The sequence below is a fragment of the Mytilus edulis genome, chromosome 10 (genome assembly GCF_963676685.1).
Source record: "Mytilus edulis chromosome 10, xbMytEdul2.2, whole genome shotgun sequence".
Lineage (NCBI taxonomy): Eukaryota > Metazoa > Mollusca > Bivalvia > Mytilida > Mytilidae > Mytilus > Mytilus edulis.
In genome coordinates, this window is record NC_092353.1 from 47,954,798 (window position 1) to 47,975,384 (window position 20,587).

Sequence of the window (20,587 nt, forward strand, 5' to 3'; positions counted from 1 at the left end):
ATACCGTTGTACAACATTTTAATGCATCATGTTTTAATCTATACTTCTTTTTAGTGACTCCAGTAATTGATTAAATTTCATTGTTTTGTTTTCGTGATATCTTTTAATGTATTCTTGAACAAACATTTGATAAACATTTACATTTGCATTTGTCAATTTCTGATTAGATACATAAACATGACATAATATTATTTGTATATAGAAAAAACTTTAAAAAGGGAAGATTTTAATTTTAATAATAATGATTTTACATTGAGTCTATGGGAGCAACATTCTGATTTTTAAGTGCTTAATGAAATAAGATAAAAAAAATCTTGAGAGTATGCTTTTATTAACCCTAAAAAGTAGGATAGGTAGAGTAACTTGAACCACACATATATCTTTATTTAACCTAATCATTTGTTTCTTTTGAATAATTTTCTAACATTTATTAGGTGGTATAATCGTCATACCGAGCAGCTTTTAGTATACTATGATCGTAACGATTTGGTTCAGTGTTTTTGTATGACAAACTGTTCATAATTAACTTTCTCAAAGAAAGATATGAAAATAAATTTCGCTTGGTTAGTAGCTTTGCGTTTAACTACAATAATGTTTGAAATTGCAAATTTGTAATATTAAAGGTTATGCTTTGACACATATATAAGAATTTATATGTACCGCAAATTATTGAAAATGGTTATAACCCCAAATAATTATATTACTTACAAGCAAACATGCTTTGGCATATAATAGTTTTTTGTACACATTGTGCCTTGGAAGGAGAGTTGTCTCATTGACACTTTACCATATCTTCTTATTTCTATTATAATTGGAGATTTTAAATCATTTAAATTTCAACTTTCGCTTTAAGAAATTTTAGAAACATGATTTTAGATTGTATTTGTAATTCAATGAATGCACTCATATCGTTATTTAAATACGAGAATTTATTTCCTCTTATAGTTGAGGTCTCATATTAGGTCGAAACACTTATCACAATGTCATTCGAGTGCACATTTTATGCTTATCGATTCAAAACTACATGTTTATCAAAAGATAATAAGTACTGGCACCATGGAGTATAGTCTGTTTTTCATTATCAATTTTCTTCTTTGTTGTGAGTATTGTCATATAATTTGCTTTACTTATCATAGTAATGACTATATCGGCAATTTGATTCTTTATATCTAAGAAATATGCCGTCTGTCGAAAATCGTTACTTAACCCTGATGCATTCAGTGTTGGGTGTTGGTGGTGGGTCTGGTTTATAGCGCCGCCCGTTCGTCCGCCCGTCCATTCGTCCGTATGTCCCGCTTCAGGTTAAAGTTTTTGGTCAATGTTGTTTTTAACGAAGTTGAAGTCCAATTAACTTGAAACTTAGTATACATGCTAAATTAGAGTTTTCCCCCAATTTCACGTCAGCTGAACACAGAATATAATAGTGCGTGTGGGGCATCCGTGTACTATGGACACATACTTGTTTATAACTTGTTTTGCTTCATCTTTTTTATTTTAAAACCTAACATCTGTCATTGAAGAAAGATACACAAAAAATATTCAAATAATCTTAACATGTATTATACATATAGTTTGAACCCACAAACATTTGTACGAAAGAGGGGCAAAATATAAGTGTGGCCAACAAACAACCAAGAGTACACACACCACAAAATAGAAAAACTAAAGACTAAGTAAACGAATCACACTTAAAAGAAGGGGTGATACATGTTGTAACGCTTTCTAAATATTTTGTTGTGTATTGTTTTTTTATTGATAATCTCTCAGACAATCCAAAACCTACTAGATAATTATTTTCTATGTTTAGTTATCTGTCTTGTTTTTTTGTCTTTCAATCGTTTTATTTTGCCATGGCGTTATCAGTATGGTCTCAATTCATTGGTTTTTATATACCTCTGTTATATCTTGCATCCCTTCTGCTTTCAAACGAATGCAGCATAAAGACAGAAACACATTTGTGTTCTAAGCTTTGATTGGATTGAATTATGGACACGGCTATTTATGAAATAAAAAAAATCATTCGAGACGTTGAACAATGAGCAATAAGCGGCAAACAGGAGAAGGTGTCTGACAGATTTAAAATATAGCCAAACGTAACATATCATTACTGTCAAGCTGCTAATCAAATATGAAGTCATTATGTTAAGTAGTTTCCGGAACAAAAAAAATAGTAACGAAAATTACCCTAAAAAGATTACTTACAAGCAAACATCCAAACTCCTTAGTGTTAGACGATCAGTACGAAGTGCAACGGAAATACAATTTATACCAACTTCCATGACAACTGAAAACTGAAGTCTCTTGCTTGCCTGTCTGCTTTTGGAAGTGGAACAATAAACAGCATGTCATAGATGAAAAAAATCAATGGTAAACAGGTTTGCAGAAAAAAGTCTAAAGTACATGCATACGACTTTTTGTTAAATGCCTGCTCTTTTTTCAAATCCACCTAAAATGGTTCTTTACTTGAATAACTGAAAACATAACCAGAAACAGTGTGAATTACTGCTGATTCATTTCGTGGGTACCAACTTTTGTGGATTGGGGAAAACTTGTATTTTCTTTGATATTTATTTTTTACGTCGAATTTCTAAAATAAGTTTGTATTAAGAACCTTCAAAAAATTTGTACTTCGTTGAACATTTAAACTCGTAGTTTACCTATTACCACGGAATCCAATAAATTTGGAATCAACAATATAATCTGGTAAGTGTTTTTGTCTGGATGGCTTGCATCAGTGAAGGAGAAATATTCCAGTCATTCTGTACTGCGGCACCAGGTATTCATAGTGTGTAACTGAATATTCAAACAGGGATACAAGCTGCGTCAGGTTGGTACTCATTGCAATTAATGCTTCTAAACCTTTTCTCAAACGCAGTGTAAAAACAAACAAGTAAATAATAACAAATTAATGACGCTCGAATTTAAAACTCTTGAAAAGCCAAATAAAGTACGAAGTTGGAGATTATTAAAGATCTATAATTTCGAAAGTTTGTATAATTTATAAAATATATGCAGTTCTCTTTTTCATCTTCTGTATTCCCATGCAGGAGTAGGTAAGATACCTACCACCTGTGTATACAAATCTACGATGCGGAACTATAACAGACTGTATGCTGCATTACTAATAATTAAAACATTTAGCTAGCTAACTTTTGTACAACCATTCTGTTCAATGTGTGTTTATACCCCACCTAGAAGCATTATGTTTATTCGGTCTGTGCGTCCGTTCGTTCGTCCGTTTGTTCATCCGTCCGTCTTTCCCGTTTCTGGTTAAAGTTTTTGGTTAAAGATTTTAGTCAAGCTAGCTTCCGATTAAGTTAAATTCCAATCATCTTGAAACTTGGTGAATGTTCCCTATGACATGATCTTTCTATTTTAACTGCAAAATTTAAGTTTTGACCACAATTTAACGGTCCACTTAACATAAAAAATGATAGTGCGAATGTGGCCTCCGTGTACTATGGAAAAATTCTTGTTACAAATAATTTTGGTCTTTGTACAGAAAAATTAAGTCCGAACATTTACACAGCCATTGTAATTTTTGACTATATCATAATATGTCTATATCCTATATAAAAAAATAGGGCCTTTTTGTAGACGATTGATTGGTGGTTAACTCAACTTTCAGTAGTATTATTATATTTCGGAGGTTACGTTTTTATTGATAGGGGAAGCTGGAATGCCAGGTGAGAACCACCGACAACCGGTAGGAATATTTACAATCCTACACAATCAATATTTTAGTCGAGTTCATCTTCCACGTGCTGGATTCGAACTCTCAACCTTAGTGTTGACAGGCTAGTGATGCAGTAGTTCAACTACTTAGAATACTCAGCTAACGCAGACCCTATTAAAAAGCAAATGTAATAAATAGATATCCAAAGTTTAGGAACTAACGCTTATTTTGATCGCATTGGTTAGAATTGTAGCGGCCTGGTGTTATATGATGCAGCATTGACTGGTGGGAAGTTGGAAGCATCAATCATCATAAAGAGCCAATGGGAACCGCTATCGCAGCTTCTTCTTATCTAAATATGCATTTGAACATCTGAGGAAAATATCCTATCCGACCTCTGCTGAATGGTTATACTTGAGGTCAGATGTGCACGTCAACTGGATGTTAAATGATATGTAATAATTATTCAAACTACTTAATAAATACAAATATATATTTTTTCTATCGCTTCACAAAGGTAACCGCACAGAGTTCGTTGTGAATGAATAAGAAAATGTACCATTTACAGATATATATATTTATCGCTATTTTACGAAAATGTCCTTTGATCTTACTGACTGATAATTTTCTTTCTTAGATGAGTCGAGTGATATGAAAATATCACTGGAAACTAAGGGGATACTTGGCGTTGCTAATGAAATTGACGTGAAATGGACAACGCCGTCATGGGTAAAATAACGATAACAAATTATCATTGGTCATCTGGACTCGATTGCTTTTCTCACTTTCGCCGTACCGGCTCAAGTGATAAAAACAGCTTGTTTAGATAATCAACGATAATCTATAAATATAGTAATGACTCTGTATAGTAATATAATTATTAAATGTAATGTATTGTTGTTAAATGAATTTTGTTGTTAATTGATTTTTTCATTTTGGTTTAAGCATCGACCCTCGAATATATTTACTACCGTATAAGATTAAATAATGATTGTTTCCCTCCATCAGACATAGTTGAGGTTTTGCTATTCTGAAACAATCTCATTTGGGCATTCACCAGGTTCTGACAATATTCGATCATGCATTTATATAGTTTCAATATCTATATATGTTTAGGGTTGAACGTTCCATGTGACAGGTTACCACGAACAGCTCACCGGATGCTCATTATTAATTTTAAAAAATACTAGTCAAGCAAATGTTTAAGAAAGGTTGCCTTTTCTTTTTAGCTATTACTATAGTATTCTCTGAATGTGAGAGAGGATGGCTCCACTATGGTAATTCGTGTTATTATATCAGTGACACCAAAAAATCATGGGCTAGTGCAGCGGTAAGTCTATGTTTTCGAAATAACGTCAAAAACAAATTTGCTAAATAAATCAGGGAAAAATCAACGATCGCAAGAAAAAAATGAAGCATACCTGAATAAACGGTACTGTATCACTTACAACACATTTTATAAATCTTTGGTTTTAACACACGAACAACCATTTCCTTCTAAGAGGAGAATTGCTTTGTCCTTTATATATGTCGTGTACATGCTATTTTTTTGTACACGTTATTACTTGTACAAACATTTTGTACAAGTAAAATTTTACAAGTAATTCTTGTCCAATTTTATTGAGAAAAGAAGACCCATTGGTGGCCTTCGGCTGTTTCTGCTCTATGGTCGGGTTGTTGTCGCTTTGACACATTCCCCATTTCCTTTCTCAATTTTTATAACTTGTACAAATCATTATTCTACCTTGGCCTATTTCCTGTATACAACAAACTTTTCCCTTCAATCAAATAATTTATAATAAGTGCATCAGTATAAACTTGTAACATTTTAGTAATTTTTATTTGATAAATATGGTAGCCAATTTGTACAGTTTAGTTGGGAATAAAAGGATAAAAATGGAAAACATCATAGAAAAGAAAGTTCATGATGAAATACATAAATAGTGAAATGACAATACAATCTTCTAATAATTCAGTATTCACTTGTTAAAGATAAAAAGATACCTTAAGTTATGTAAAGGAAGCCAAGATTCAAGTCCGAAAAAGACAGCACTTCAAACATAATTCTTAAGATGGTATGATGTTTTGAATGTAGCAGGAATTAATAAACTCCTTTGCAAAGGAGACAAAATTATTTATTATTGTATAGTTGATCAACTTTACCCTCTGAGTAGCAAGACACACTTAGTCAAATAGTTTACTGTCAGGTATACCATATTGATTATCAATCATGTACTATCAGGATCACTGTCACACATTCACTAGACTGCGCTTGTTAAAGGTAAAGAGAGCAGCTGAAGTGGCTTACCCATTCACTTGAATTGTTTTTACATTTTGTAGCTTGACATATCTGCATAAAGATAAATGAAGGGCAATTCTTCTTTGGCTCGAGCTTTAATTTATGAATGATAGACCACTTCAACCTCAAAGACGTTGCGCACGATATTGGTGTCACTTTGGAAATATGGGTTAGAAGACGGGTTATTCAAATTCAAACTCTTATCCTATACAATAAATATCCATGTTATGCATATCATTCGAAAGGAAATAAACCACAGAAATAAATAACATAGATGATTTTGTGTTTTGTCTATTTTTTAATGAAAAACTTTGCTAATTTCGATGCCTATAACGTCATTTTAAGGGTGTCCCGCTGTTACAATTTTGTTTTATGTGAGTCTTTAAAATCCCAATGCGGATTCATTAGTAAGTAGAATGGTTAAAAATTTTGCAATTGTTTTGTATACATTCAACTTAAAATGAAGTAACAGACGTTTTTAACTTTAAGAGAAGAAAGATCGTCAAAAGAGTTTAAATAAAAAAGAGAAAAAATGTCCCAATTAGCTGCTCAACCCGTAATTTTTTTTTATGTCTTCATTTTCACAAGATATAACGGACGAAAATGGATTTTAATAATATCAGAAAATTTATACATGTCCCGAATAAGCTATCTGAAGTCATCATTAAGTAACTGCGGTCTTATTTTAAAAACATCGTCATTTTCCCCGTGTCCAATAAAATGTCCCGATGGACAAAATAACACAAAGAATAATTCAGAGGCTTTTTATCAAACGAAATTCTACTATATCTCAATTTTTTAACACCTGTTAACTGATATGAATGGAAAATACATTTAATTTCCTTTAAAATGATATGATATGTACTTTTGTTCGAGTTGCAGTTAGAAAATCCTAAACGATCTAGGATGTCCAATGAAATGTCCCCGTAACCGTAATTTGACGTTCGCGTTATAATAACGTTAAACTGACATGTATACGAATTTTCTTGCATATTTGGCATAGCATAATTTCATGATATGGTCTGATCTATATAAAATAAAGTTCTCGTTTAATATGCATTAAAATACAGTTCTGCATTAATTCATGCATATAAGATGTCGAAATATTCAACTCGGATATTTCATAAAGACAAGGCCCCGGAGGTATAACAAAGAGATAACTTACTAATAACCACACTCCCACTTTATAAAAGCAAGATACATTGAAAAAGAAAATGCGATCAAAAGTGAGATCTTCTAAATTATCCTCCTAAGCCAGATAGTATCTGTAATTCCTAGCGTTGCTATTAAAAGATTCGAAGCTATGCACATGAATGAAAATTCTCACAAAAAAATTATGAGAAAAAGTACACGTGCAATCATTTTTTTTTTGTCGCATCGACTCATTTAACAAAACGTTTTATCAGAGAAATACTTGTATGTCATAAACATTTCAGTATAGCTAACGATCATTTTTTTTATCTACTGTGAGTAGAACGATTCCTAGTCATCTACCTAGCAATATGGGTTTGAAAAATAAGGTTATTACATTTAGAAGTAGTGTGGCAGAATGAAGATTATTTTCTCGAATCTCCAACAGAAATGCCTGGTACATAGGCATGTGATGAAACTAGTATATTGAAATTGAAACTTTTCTTTTACCATAATTTGAGAAAGAATGAAAGAGAGAGAGAGAGTGAGAGAATAGTTGTCCGACATATATGATGGATGGCACACAAACATGTAGCAGCTAGCTCCAAGGTATTAATTTACAGACACTCCCAACTCATTCTAGAAAAAAAAATCAACCAATCAATCTGCGGTGTAAAGAATATCTTTTTTATTATCTTCGCAGAACGCCACAAAACATAGGTTGAATTCTAATTTTTACATCGCGATGACCGTGAGGGCATTCCGATGTATTGTTGCCATAGAGATTTGACTTTCGTTTTTGACTGGTAACCGATCGTATAAATACGCGGATATCATCGAGTGCAAAATAACATTTCTTATCGCTTGTTATAAATTCACTTCTTCAATGAATACTCATAAGAACAGAAATTTATAATACGAAAATATTATGTCGTTACAAATATTTATATGCATTAAAAAATGCACACGTACAGAAAAATTGTTTTAACGCATGCGGAAGAATATCACAAGAAAGTTTTTTCGGGAAAATATGAATGTCTACTCAAATCCAATCTATTGGATAAATCGAATTGTTATAGAAGAGTGTCCACCATGCACTTGTACTGCACTATTATTAGAATCGTAGAATAGAATGATATACAATTGGATGAAAATTATACATACATGTATCTGCTATATACAATTATAAATATAATATATAACAACAAACCAGAGTATACGTATTTGTACCACCCCTATATAATAGATATTAAAGCAGTGAAGTTGAATTCCTTGTCATTTATTCATCATCCACGCACGAACTTGTCTCAGAAAAAATATATCTCTGTACATAAACCTCAGTTTTCCAGTATAGAAATGTGATTTTTTTCCTGAGACAAGTGCTTGTGACCATCCACAAGAACTTTCGGTCATCCGAGGTTCAGTACTTCAGTACTTTGATTATACTTTTAAAACAATTTAAAAACGAAACCAAAAAGATTGAAACCGAAAACATAAAAATAAATCAGATGTATGTCAAAGAAGATTTTGTGTAAACCGATACTCAGTTATATGTTGAAAATGGAAGCGCGGAACCAAAAATATTGTATAGTATAAAAAATGCATGAAATGCATTCCTGACGGTCCATAGTTGTTCGCTTGAGAAAACACTGAACTATGTTAACATGCACATATAGCAGTTACTTAAAAAAATCACATCTAGTAAAGAAAAAAAGCTGTATTACTAAAAATCGGATTTCGACCTGCTGGTAATCTGTGATGTTACTTTTGTAGGTATTGGTCTGTGTAAAAGTTTTCCATACTTTGCCAAATTCTATAATTTCAAATATTTAAAAAAAAAAGTATTGATTGCCGACCCTTTGTTGAAGCTTGAGTTTGTGAAAAAATATCAGATGAAAGGATAGCTTGCAAAATATGTTTCCGAAAGCAAAAACAAAACAATACAGAATCACGGTTCTCATTTTCACAATAAAGTAGAAGATGCGGTCGTATAAGACCAATTAATAATTTCTATATGCAAACAACAATGAGCAAAACCCTTACCTTCAAGTTATAGTCAGCTATGAAAAGCCCCGAAATGACAAATGTAAAACAATTCAAACGAGAAAACTAATGGCCTGATTTATGTGCAAAATGTGTAAATTCCTACATAACATGAATTTTCTTAATTATTTGCCTGGTAAAACAATCCTGATTTAAAAAATTTAATCAATGAAAACGTTAATTTTCTTTTTAAAAAAAAATAATTAAGACCCCGACCAACTTTAAATTATTGAAAGTTGACAACGGCAGCATAAGAGCACGTATTTCTTTTTCAAACATGATGCACATTTTATAAAGTTTTTTGTTAGAGATATTTTAAATAATGATATAGTTAACATTTTCCATAAAATCGGGATTGATGTTAAGATTGTGGACTTACTTATACGTTAAAATAAATAATATGAATTATAATGTAATTATAAGTCACTGTTTAAGAAAAATTAAATAAAACCAAATTCTTGGACTTTTATATTAACGTTAGTATACAGTATAATAGTCCCAGGATTAAAGTGTTGATAAAATAAGATTATGAAAAGAAAAATAGCTTGCGATATACTACCTACATCTTTCACATAATCAAAGACAAATCAAGAAGCATTTGAATGTTAATTGAGGGAGCGATATTACCAAATTACAACAAACATATATAAACGTGTAATTGGGGAAAAGAGACAGAAACAAGAAACGAAATATTTACAATGTCACTAGCAAAGATAGGAGACGTCTTCTGGCAGAAAGAGCATTGCTTAATTTTAAGAAATGAGAAGAAACTGATTGTTGAAGGCCGTACAGTGACCTATAGTTCTTAATTTCTGTGTCATTTTGATCTCTTGTGGAGAGTTGTCTCATTGGCAATCATACCACATCTACTTTTTATATATTTAAATCATTTTACAAGACATCAAATTGTCATTTTGTGCTATTGTTGCAGACAATTCTTCGCAAAAATTAAAAATTGTTCATGTATCTAATATTTTGTTTTAATTCAATGGAATTTTGCATTTGCACCGGCTTGAAAAAATAAAACCATATAAAGAAGCAACTTCGAACATCTCTTTACTTTAAGCGGCATTTTCACACGAGTAGAATACAAGGTCAACGTTTGAAACTTTCCGTGGAACAACGTCAAAATCGTCGTTTTATTAGGAACGTCGTGTAACGCTGAGTGGTACCAATACCGTGCGTAACGTCAAAGTCATGTGTCCGTAAAAATAAAGATAATGCTGACATAAAGAGTATGATGATTTCATATGAACACATGAGAACAACTGACACTGGTCTGAACGACTAAGAATTTTGCAATTCCATTAAAAAAATCAAGCGAATAAATAATAATTAAAACCCAACTGTCAGCAAACAATTGAATATTTCCCTCCATTGAAAAAATAATTTATCAAAATAATTGGAAGAAGAGTTTCATTTTATTTATTCCTTTCAACGACTTCGTCCTTTTGCACCAGTAGCACCTAGTTGTTTAGCCCAATATGCTCAAAGTGTCATGTTTGCTGAAGTTATTACTTAATTAAAAACAGATAGAAGGAAGAAACAAATAAAACTAAAAGATAGCGAGTTGTATTAGTTATTATCTTTTTCCCAACAGAAACTGTACAGGTATTTACTCCTACAATTATTTTTGAACAAGTTATAACTTGTATGATGGCATAATACAGGTAATTACTCTTACAAAGTGTTTGCACAGGTAAAAACTTGTACAAAATAATAAAATGTACACGACATATACACATTTTAACAAGATATCTTTTTAGTTTAAGCATATTTATTCAGAGTGGTTTGCATTGGGAAACAAGGTATTACAACTCATCTATCCCATCGAACTAGAGATAAGACAATAACAATCAAAACCAAGGAGTAAACAAAGACCCACAAAACCAAAGGACATTTACATCAACAGTTACACAAATAAAAAATAAGAAACAACACTAACTCCACTAAAAACTGAGAGTGAAATCAGGTGCTCCGGATGGGTACGCATTTCCTGCACCGTATACGGAACCCGCCGTGTTATTTGATATAATAAAGGATACTACAGTTAAGTCGGCCTCATATCTTGACCTTCATCTAGAAATGAGGGTCGGTTGAAAACAAAAACTCTACGACAAAAGAGATGATTTCAGCTTTCCAACAGTGGACTTTCCATTTCTAAGTAGCAACATTCCAGCAGCACCTGCATACGGGGTATATATCTTCAATTGATACGATATTCCTGTGCTTGCATTTCCTATCATGATTTTCTTGATATAGGCTTGCTGCTCACAAGGAAGCTATTAAACCAAGATTTCCAAATAGTGAAGTTGAAATCACCCCTTCGTAAATTTTACGGACGCCATCACGAGTTGGTTGACCGTTATGGAATAACCGTTTCACAAATGATATCGGATATGTTTCTTATGTCGGAACTACAATCCCTTTCCCTTGTAGCGGCATTAGTCTGCTCTTTTTCGAAATCTACCAGGGTGTCTTTTATGTGCAAGAGATGTTGCTCTCTCTTAACACAGGCCAACCATTTATAGTCCCCTTCTGATGGATAAGCATCGTTTCTCAAAACCATACTCGCAAATGGTTTCGAACATTGTCGAAGGAGAGCCGAAAATTTAGAATCTGAAATTTTCTCCCCGGATCTGGGATCGAATCAGGTATCTTTGAGTTTGTAGTCTGATGCGCTGACCTCTACACCAAGGCTCTCCTCCTTATTATTTGATATACTCATCGGTATTTTATGGGAGAGTACACACACAAAAATTTAAACAAAACTGCACAGCCTCCATTCATTATTCATTTTTCAGTAACAATTTCTATTGCTTACATTTATTTTATAGACTAGTGTTGAAATAAGTCAAAGTTTTGACACAATATTTCTAGGATCGTAACGATCACATATTTTAGATCCTCATTTCAGCGGTGAAATGATACTTTACATGCTAATTTCAAGGTTATGATAAATAGATACTGGCTTTTTGCAATATGTTATCAAAAACAAACATCAACATCGTGAAATAAATAAATTTGGTGTTTTTACTGTCTTCTGATTGGTTTAAATTATTAGTTTTATTTTCAATGTTGTCAATTGTGATGGTGACACGCCCACTCTGACGTTGTGTATTCATACGCCAACATGTGTGTGCGTTGTTATTGTTAATATAAATAATATAAAAAGTTCTTTGAGCCTTATTTTTGATAGAAATTTATTTATAATGAATGGCAATAATTTATTTTGACTTTACAAGATTGATCGTTTATATAAATATACAGTGTTAATTTCCATTGTTTAACGCGAGCGAACATTTTAAATGAATAAATTGAATGAAAACTACGGTTCCTTATTTGTGCATTGTGATTAAAATTTCGTATGTACAATTACTTTCATTTGTTTGCAACTCTGTCTTGTATTGTTCTGGTCGTACTATTGCAAATATTCAATTTCATGACTGCATCATGTGTTTCTATCAGTTTACCATAGTGCTATCACGTGGCAAGGTTAGAAATTAATGGTAAACCCTAGTTTTAAGTGTTTTAATGTCTTATCTTACCGTTTAAATTTATTGACATAACTGCACGACCCGATTTTCAATTAACAGTGGTAATATAATCGTTGCAAAGAATCCTGCTCAAACTTTTGTGAAAGACGGTTTTAACTTTGAAGTGTTGCGAGAGTTTATTTTCTATGTTGAATGCACTTGTATATAGTGACCTGCAATACAAGTACTGTTCCATTGAGTTTAGTTATATGTCTTCTGTTTCTGTCCATGACCCATGTTTTCTTGGTCTTTAAAAACGACCCCCCTTTCCAAATTCCTGGATCCGCCCCTGGTTTATGTTCTATTTTGAAGGCAATTGTAGTGACCTGCAATACAAGTACCGTTCCATTTGAGTTTAGTTATATGGCTTGTGTTTCTGTCTCTGACCTAGGTTTTCTGTATTTGGCATGTGTAGTGCGTGCATCATGACATAAGACATTGTTACGTGTACCATGGTGAACTTTCGTGAATGACTGCTGTGTATATTTTTGAACTATTGACCAGAATATGACTTTTTGACTCTTGACCTATGCACGTTGGGTGTGTCATCGGGATACAGTGTGTATATAACCTTGACCTCAAAATATAATTTTCAATTGATCTTGCTTCTGAATATGTGGCATGTAGATGTATTGTCATAAGTTGGTGAGTCTAGTGGCAATAGAAACTTCATGTGAGCTTGACCTTTGGCCTCAATGTACAACTTGTATATTTTGTTTGAATTAAATGAGGAATTGTCTGATTGGCACTCATACCACATCTTATATATATTTTAGATATATAAAGATATATTTGTTAGTTTTGTGTAGCACGATTACTCTTTCCTCAAAATCTGCTTTGTGTTTTTTTTATAAGGAACTCTTGACCAGACTATGACTTTTTGACTCTTGACCTCTGCATATTGGGTGTGTCTCTTGGTATAATTACCTTGACGACAAGTCAGGAGTCTCTGTTTTTGTTGATCTTGTATGTTTTTAATTGTAAGTTCAGTTTTATGTTTTGGAGTTTGAACTTGTACACACTTTGTTTAGGGGCAATCTGAAGCCCACCTCCGGTCGAGGGATTTTCACGCTTTGTTGAAGACCCACTGTTGGCTTTCGACTGCTTTCTGCTCTTTGTTATGTTACTGTCTCTTTTACACATTCCACATTTTCATTCTCAATTTTTAAGAATGTTAGGTTCAAATGAAAACTAAATCCTTTAATTTTCGTGAAAAATTTGAGTGGGTCTCATTGGAGTCTAAGCGTGACGCGGGATTGCTGACTTTTTGTAAGCGTTACACGTGAAAGTCAAATTATTGTGCCGTGAAAACGGGAATTGAAGTCTAGCGGGACACGGGAATTTACAAAAAAAACAAGAACTGCTTACGTACACAGTGTAAGCGGAATACGGAATCTGATAAAACAGTAAGCGGGATCCGGGATCAGAACCCCCAACGAGACCCCCATTAGAGAGAACATTTACTGCTTTAGTAACACCATGTGCTGTCAGTTGTGATAGATAATGCAAAATGTTTTAATCATTTTACCTTAGATTTCATTTCAATTCATGGACATGCAGATATGGATAGTCTGTTTTGACATCTTAAAAATTCACACAGAAGGTATACGCATACCAATAAACTGAACTCAATGCAAAGAACCTTTAAAGTACACTTAGACAGAGAACTCAATCTAGTGAAACACTTTGTTATGCTGGTCACATGTAACTTGAAATATCGTTGTCTGTTACCAAACTGCACCGAGATCCTGAAAAAATATGCAAGTTAATTCTAGAAGTAGAATTCAATGGAAGTAAATAAGCTAAATGTAAAATATGTCAATGGGCCACAGATGTCCCTGCTTGTGAAAAAACATCAGTAAACTTCCACATATAGATGCAGGATTCACGTTATTTTGACCGTTTTGTGACCATTAGCATTATGTATAAGTTTCAAAATATTTGGCTATAAAGGCAAACTGAAGTTGGTAACAGCAGATTTAACATTTTTCCTATCTTAAGGCTCCGTGTTGACATTTGTATCATTGGTACTCGTACCACATCTTCTTACATCTAATGACTTATGAACAATAAAAGTGACGCCACTCAATATCGAACTTCATAGATCTGTGTTATGGGGTAATAAGCATTGCGTATAAGGTTTATAACGTTTGATTGAGTTAAACTTATTTAAGAGAACGGAAACGAAAAATTAAGCATTTTCTATGTTTTTATAGGGACACGAATTCTCATAAACGGTAAAAGTGACGCTACCAAATTTCAAATTTTATTTTGTGTTGTGTGGTAATAAGCATTGTCCCAGGATAGGGGGATGGTGGGGATCCCGTATTATTCGGTATGTATGTGCCTGTCGCATGTCAGGAACCTGTAATTCAGTGTTTGTCGTTTGTTTATGTGTTACATATTTGTTTTACGTTCATAAATTTGTCCTTTTCTATTCTCGTTTGAATTGTTTTACATTGTCATTTCGGTGCCTTTTATGGGTGACTATCATGTTCCTGTGTCATCTGATCTCTTGTGGAGAGTTCTCATTGGCACTCAAGCCATATTAGGTAAAGGGTGGGGATCCCGTTAACAAATTTAACCCCGCCTTACTCTGTATGTATGTGCCTGTCCCAAGTCAGGAGCCTGTAATTCAGTGACTGTCGTTTGTTTATTTGTTACATATTTGTTTTTTATACATAAATTAGGCCGTTATTTCTCGTTTGAATTGTTTTACATTGTCATTTCGTAGCCTTTTATAGCTGACTATTGCATTTTTGTGTATGGACTTTGCTCATTGTTTAAGGCCGAATGGTGACCTATAGTTGTTAATTTCTGAGTCATTTGGTCTCCTTCGGAGAGTTCTCATTGACACATATGCCACATTTTCTTTTTTATATTGTGTATAAGTTTTGTAGTACTTCCCAATATTGGTTGAGTCAAACTAAAGTTAGGAGAACGGGACTCATTTTTTGGGATGTTCGGAAAGGACGGACAAGGGTAACACCTTATGCCTCTCTACTATGGCACCAACACAGAAGTTCTGACTATTGTGCTGGTAATACTCATCCCACTGGCACTGTCATTAACACACACACAATTTTATTATAAAAATATTTAATCTTAATTTTGATTTCTTTTTGGGGGGGGGGGGGGGGGGGGGGGCGAATGATTGATGATATGCATCCCCTTCACAAGGAGTCTCAAATTTGACAAATTTATTGTACCTATACATTTTTGTAATATTTTATAGCTTATTTTTCAACTTATTAAAGCTTACAAACTTTAATTGATCATCTCTTTCTTTTTATATGTCTTTTAACATTTTGTTTTGAACAAAACGATTGGTTTCATATACTTCACATGTATTTCTATCAAATCTGGCATTATTACAAAGCCAATTAAATAAAATTCAGTCGAACTTGAAAATAAATATGCAATCGTTCAAATACATATGCAAGTCGTTAACTGGTCAAGTGGCTAGATGCACATATCGTCGGCAAATTGAACGACATGTCGTTTTAAAACTTCTAGAAATATTAACGGAAATAAGGGATGAGTAAAGAAAAATAAATGAAAACAGAACGACTGAATTAAATAAAAAGATGTTCAATATACTGTATATTTCGGTGTATTTTTAAAATCTATACGATGCTTTATTTTTATCTAGTTTCCTAATGAAAATAATTAAAAGAGAAGATAAATACCTTACAGCTTCCTTTACTGCCGATGCTGAAATGTTTAATGTTATAAAACAATTTTAGCGTCTTTGACCTACTTTATCTTTTTATTCGGATACTTGCGGTTATCTTCTCCAAGTTCAACGGGCACATTAGAATGATCTAGAATAGAACCCAGATGGAACCAAGAAGTTGGGTTGCTATAACCAAACAACCCGGATGTTGAACCAGTTACCATGGTTTCGAACCAAAGAACCAAGGTTCAGAACCAGAGTGCCCGGATAGAACCTAATTTCATTCAGAATTCTCTTGACTTTTTATACCTTCAACGTATTTTCCAAATCATTTATTTATTTAGTATATTTATATATAATTGAACCATAAAACTAATTTTTGACTCTTCACATTTTACATAATCCGCTTCGCGGATTATTAATTGTGAAGAGTCAAAAATTAGTTTTATGGTTTAATCAATTCAAAATAGATAATAGCCATTCATTTTAACATTTTATATAAGAAAAGGAACATTATAATTGTGTTACTGTGTATATGAACTGACGTGATTGGTTGACGATTGTTAATTGTTTTATGTCAAGTGGCAAATACTGCATGCATGTTCTGGATGATACGGGATTGAAATATACACAAAGAAAAAAGTTAAGCACCCCCATGTTTTTTTTCGAATCGACAAATATTACGATAAAGCTAAGGAGAACCCGGAACAATTGGTGGCAAAAATAGTCATGCAGAATGTTAGGACATTACACTAGCTTTAAGAAATACAAAAAAAATTGCAACACAAATAATGACAATTTAATGAATAGATTGTCACAAAACCACAAGTCCAGTTTAAACACTAAAACATGTCCATTTTAAGTATGGACCTTCTGCGTTCGTTATGCGTGATTCTAATGTCAAGTCACTTAGAAAACGTTCATTGTAAGTCTGTTAACGATATCCACAATTCAGTAATCAATATCGGATGAAACCACCACGTGATTGGATGCAGGCCTCAACCCGGCGTCTCATCCCTCCAGTTAGTCATCGGATTTCCTGCTTTGGTATTTGCCGCCAATCCTGGTGCAATGCTGCTTCCAACTGACGTAAATTTTGTACAGGTGGTCCGTTTGCCTGTACACGACGACTTAACGTGTCTAAAATATGCTCTATCGGATTTAAATCCGGGCTCATGGCAGGCCATGGAAGAACAGATACTGTTTCGCCTTGAAGAAATGCGGTAATCGCCCTTGAACGATGGGGCCTATCGTTGTCATCCATTAACAGATGTCTTGCAGCTAATGAGTTGTTATCAAAATGAAGTACAACTACTGGCCGAAGAGTTCTCTGATGTATTGATCACAATTAAGGTTTCCTCGGATAGTGACCATGTCCAATTTGCAGACATGAGAGATGCATCCCCATACCATCACTGTCTATAGTAACCATTCCCTTTAAAGAACAGGACTTGTTGCGAATGAAATTCGTCTAATCAGACATTGCAGTGCCCTGCCTTCACGCTGCGATGTCACCAATGGCCTAGCAGATCTTGGCAAGTCTTTTACGTTATTGGTTTGGATGTGTTTTTGCACAAGCCTGCTGACTACAGTGTAATGGTAGCCCATCTGACGTCCAATAGGTTTAAAAGATAACCCTGATGACCGCATGCCGATAATCTGCCATCTTTGAGCCTCCGATATTCGTCTTCATACCATGTTCACAGAGTGCGAATAAAATTTTCAAATTGCCAGAGTTAAATACTCAAATTTGAAGCGCAGGGAAACTGTATTTTTTAATTTGCATGGGAGGCATGGTTCACGTGCATGATACGTCAATATCTTAATGACCAGTCAAACTTGTATGGTCACATCTTTTTAGAGGAATATTGGTATTGTTAAAATCACTATTGATATTCAAATTAATATTTTTGGTAAAAACAACTATAATGCAATATATAATGGGGTGCTTAACTTTTTTCTTTGTGTATATGACGGTTATCACTCGCAGAACAATCTTGAACACTAATACATGAGTTTTCGTCAGGTTTATTTGGGTATCTTTTTATTTTTTTTCAATATGTTGCATTGGATTTGTAGATTTATTTTGTTCTTTCGCGTGATGCAATTGTCTGATTACTGTTACCATGATTACATAAATTGAAATGTATATTGCTATCATCCGTTTGAGTTAGTCGTGAGGTTGACTTGACACTTTCCTATTGCATTTTTCAGAGCTTTTGCAGAGCCTACCACTCACAACTGGCTGATGTTCAAACTCGCGAAGAAAACACTTTTCTTGTGGATACAATTGATAAAATCGACAGAGATACTGGAACTGTTCGTATGTAGTTTGTTATCCATATATAGTGAATATGAGAATGTGTTTACACAAGTTTCCTCTCAACAATGAAAAGCAAATAAATATTGTAAAGAGGTATATGCATATACCGCTCACATGTCTTTTTGTTCATACAAATTTATATTGAAAAAAGTTTTTGATTAAACAATTGTCATTATTTGCAAGGATAACGCTTGCGAAATGTGCATCTTAATTAATTAATTTGTTTCCAATTAATGTATATGTATTGGATAAGGAAAGAAGTGGTTACCGTTTTTATATCTAGCTTAAAAATGATTTCAGACCTTAATTTTTAATAATGATTTTTTTTTTACTTAAGTCGTTATTCTTTTTGAAATTTATTATTTAAATGTATATTATAAACTATTATTCATTATTCATAAACTAATTTCAGTTTTAGTCAATGCGTTTCAGATTTCTTCCAAGGTTTTACGGTCGCCATCATGAACTGATTGGCCATTATGATAAAAGTGTGTCAGAAATCATATATGATATTCTTCCTTAGTCATAATAACCTTCCATCATTACCAAACTGAACAAAGAAATAACACGACGGTCGTCGTATACGGTGCAAGAAATGCTTACCCTTCCGGAGCACCTGATTTCACTCCCGGTTTTTAGTGGAGTTCGTGTTGTTTCTTATATATTATTTGTAACTGTTGATGTCAATGTCTTTTGGTTTGACGATTCTTTGTTTACTCCTTGTTTTTGATTGTTATTGTCTATTACATATAAAAGAAACATATCATTATGTCTTTCATATCGGTAATAAAAATTTCTTCAGATGACTATTGGTTAGACGGAACAGATCAAGTTTTAGAAGGAGTCTGGGTATGGGCGTCCACAGGGAAACAGTTATCATACACTAACTGGTACCCCAATGAACCGAACAGTGCACATGGTAACGAGGACTGTCTTGAAATTAAAAATCACAAAGGCAACGGATGGAACGATATTAATTGTTCTTATGAATTCAATTTTATATGCGAAATGGAGTAAGTTTATACAAAAAGCGGTATGGGCTTTGTTCATTTTCAAAGGACTTTGGATGAAATGTAATTGATAATGTCTGTGTCATTTTGGTCTCTTGTGAACATTTATCTCATAGACAATTTTACCACATTTTTCTTTTTCTTTTTTATATTAGATTGTTAACGGTAAAACAAAATTTCACATATTTTTTAAATGAATCGAACAACTTAAGTGACTGATCATTTCTAATCAAATTGCTCTTTAAAAAACAGGTCAAATGAATTAAAAAACGTTTATAGCAACACATACATTATACAGATTTTTTCATTTGTATTAATCACTGTTTGTTAGCAGAACTTTTCTTGAGTTCCTCTATGAATCACCAGATTATATTAAGAATAACTTTTTTAAACATAGAAGGTTACGAATAATTCCACTATCATCGCGTGATATTGCTCGTTAAAAATCTGTTCTGAAGCAACATATCCCTGAATCATCTGTTCATATAATTATTTATATTATCATGATACCTTTTTAATTTGTAGATTTCCAGCAAGCGGGAATATCATTGGAAAGTAAAGAATTAAATAATGTCAAAATACTGATAATGATAAATAAAAAATATATATCTTGTTTTCAATATCCTGTTATGACATTATTTCAAAAGTACAATTCCTGGAGAGAGATTGATTGGTTGTTAAAGTTGAGTGTTAGGATCATGAAATGTTTTCTATATTGTTTTCTTTGTTGTTCCCTTTTCACATGTTTCATAAGTCAACAAAATCATCAAAATTTACAATGTAAAAGAATATAATTAAAAAAATTTTATTAATGTCTATTTTGGCAGCCTTATATGTAATAAAACGATAACTACAGAGGAAATAAATAAATCATTAAATAAATTGGATAATCC

The 20,587-nt window shown here is 33.0% G+C and overlaps 1 protein-coding gene across 1 annotated transcript; it reads left to right on the forward strand.

The window, feature by feature from the left end:
- The first annotated feature begins 985 nt into the window (after positions 1-985).
- On the forward strand, positions 986-20,307 carry LOC139491364 (perlucin-like). The gene is made up of 5 exons (XM_071279002.1): positions 986-1,099; positions 4,906-5,006; positions 18,576-18,684; positions 19,487-19,697; positions 20,220-20,307. Exons 1-5 carry the CDS (start codon positions 1,003-1,005, stop codon positions 20,251-20,253), a joined length of 552 nt encoding a protein of 183 aa, XP_071135103.1. The 5' UTR covers positions 986-1,002; the 3' UTR covers positions 20,254-20,307.
- The last annotated feature ends 280 nt before the right edge of the window (positions 20,308-20,587 follow it).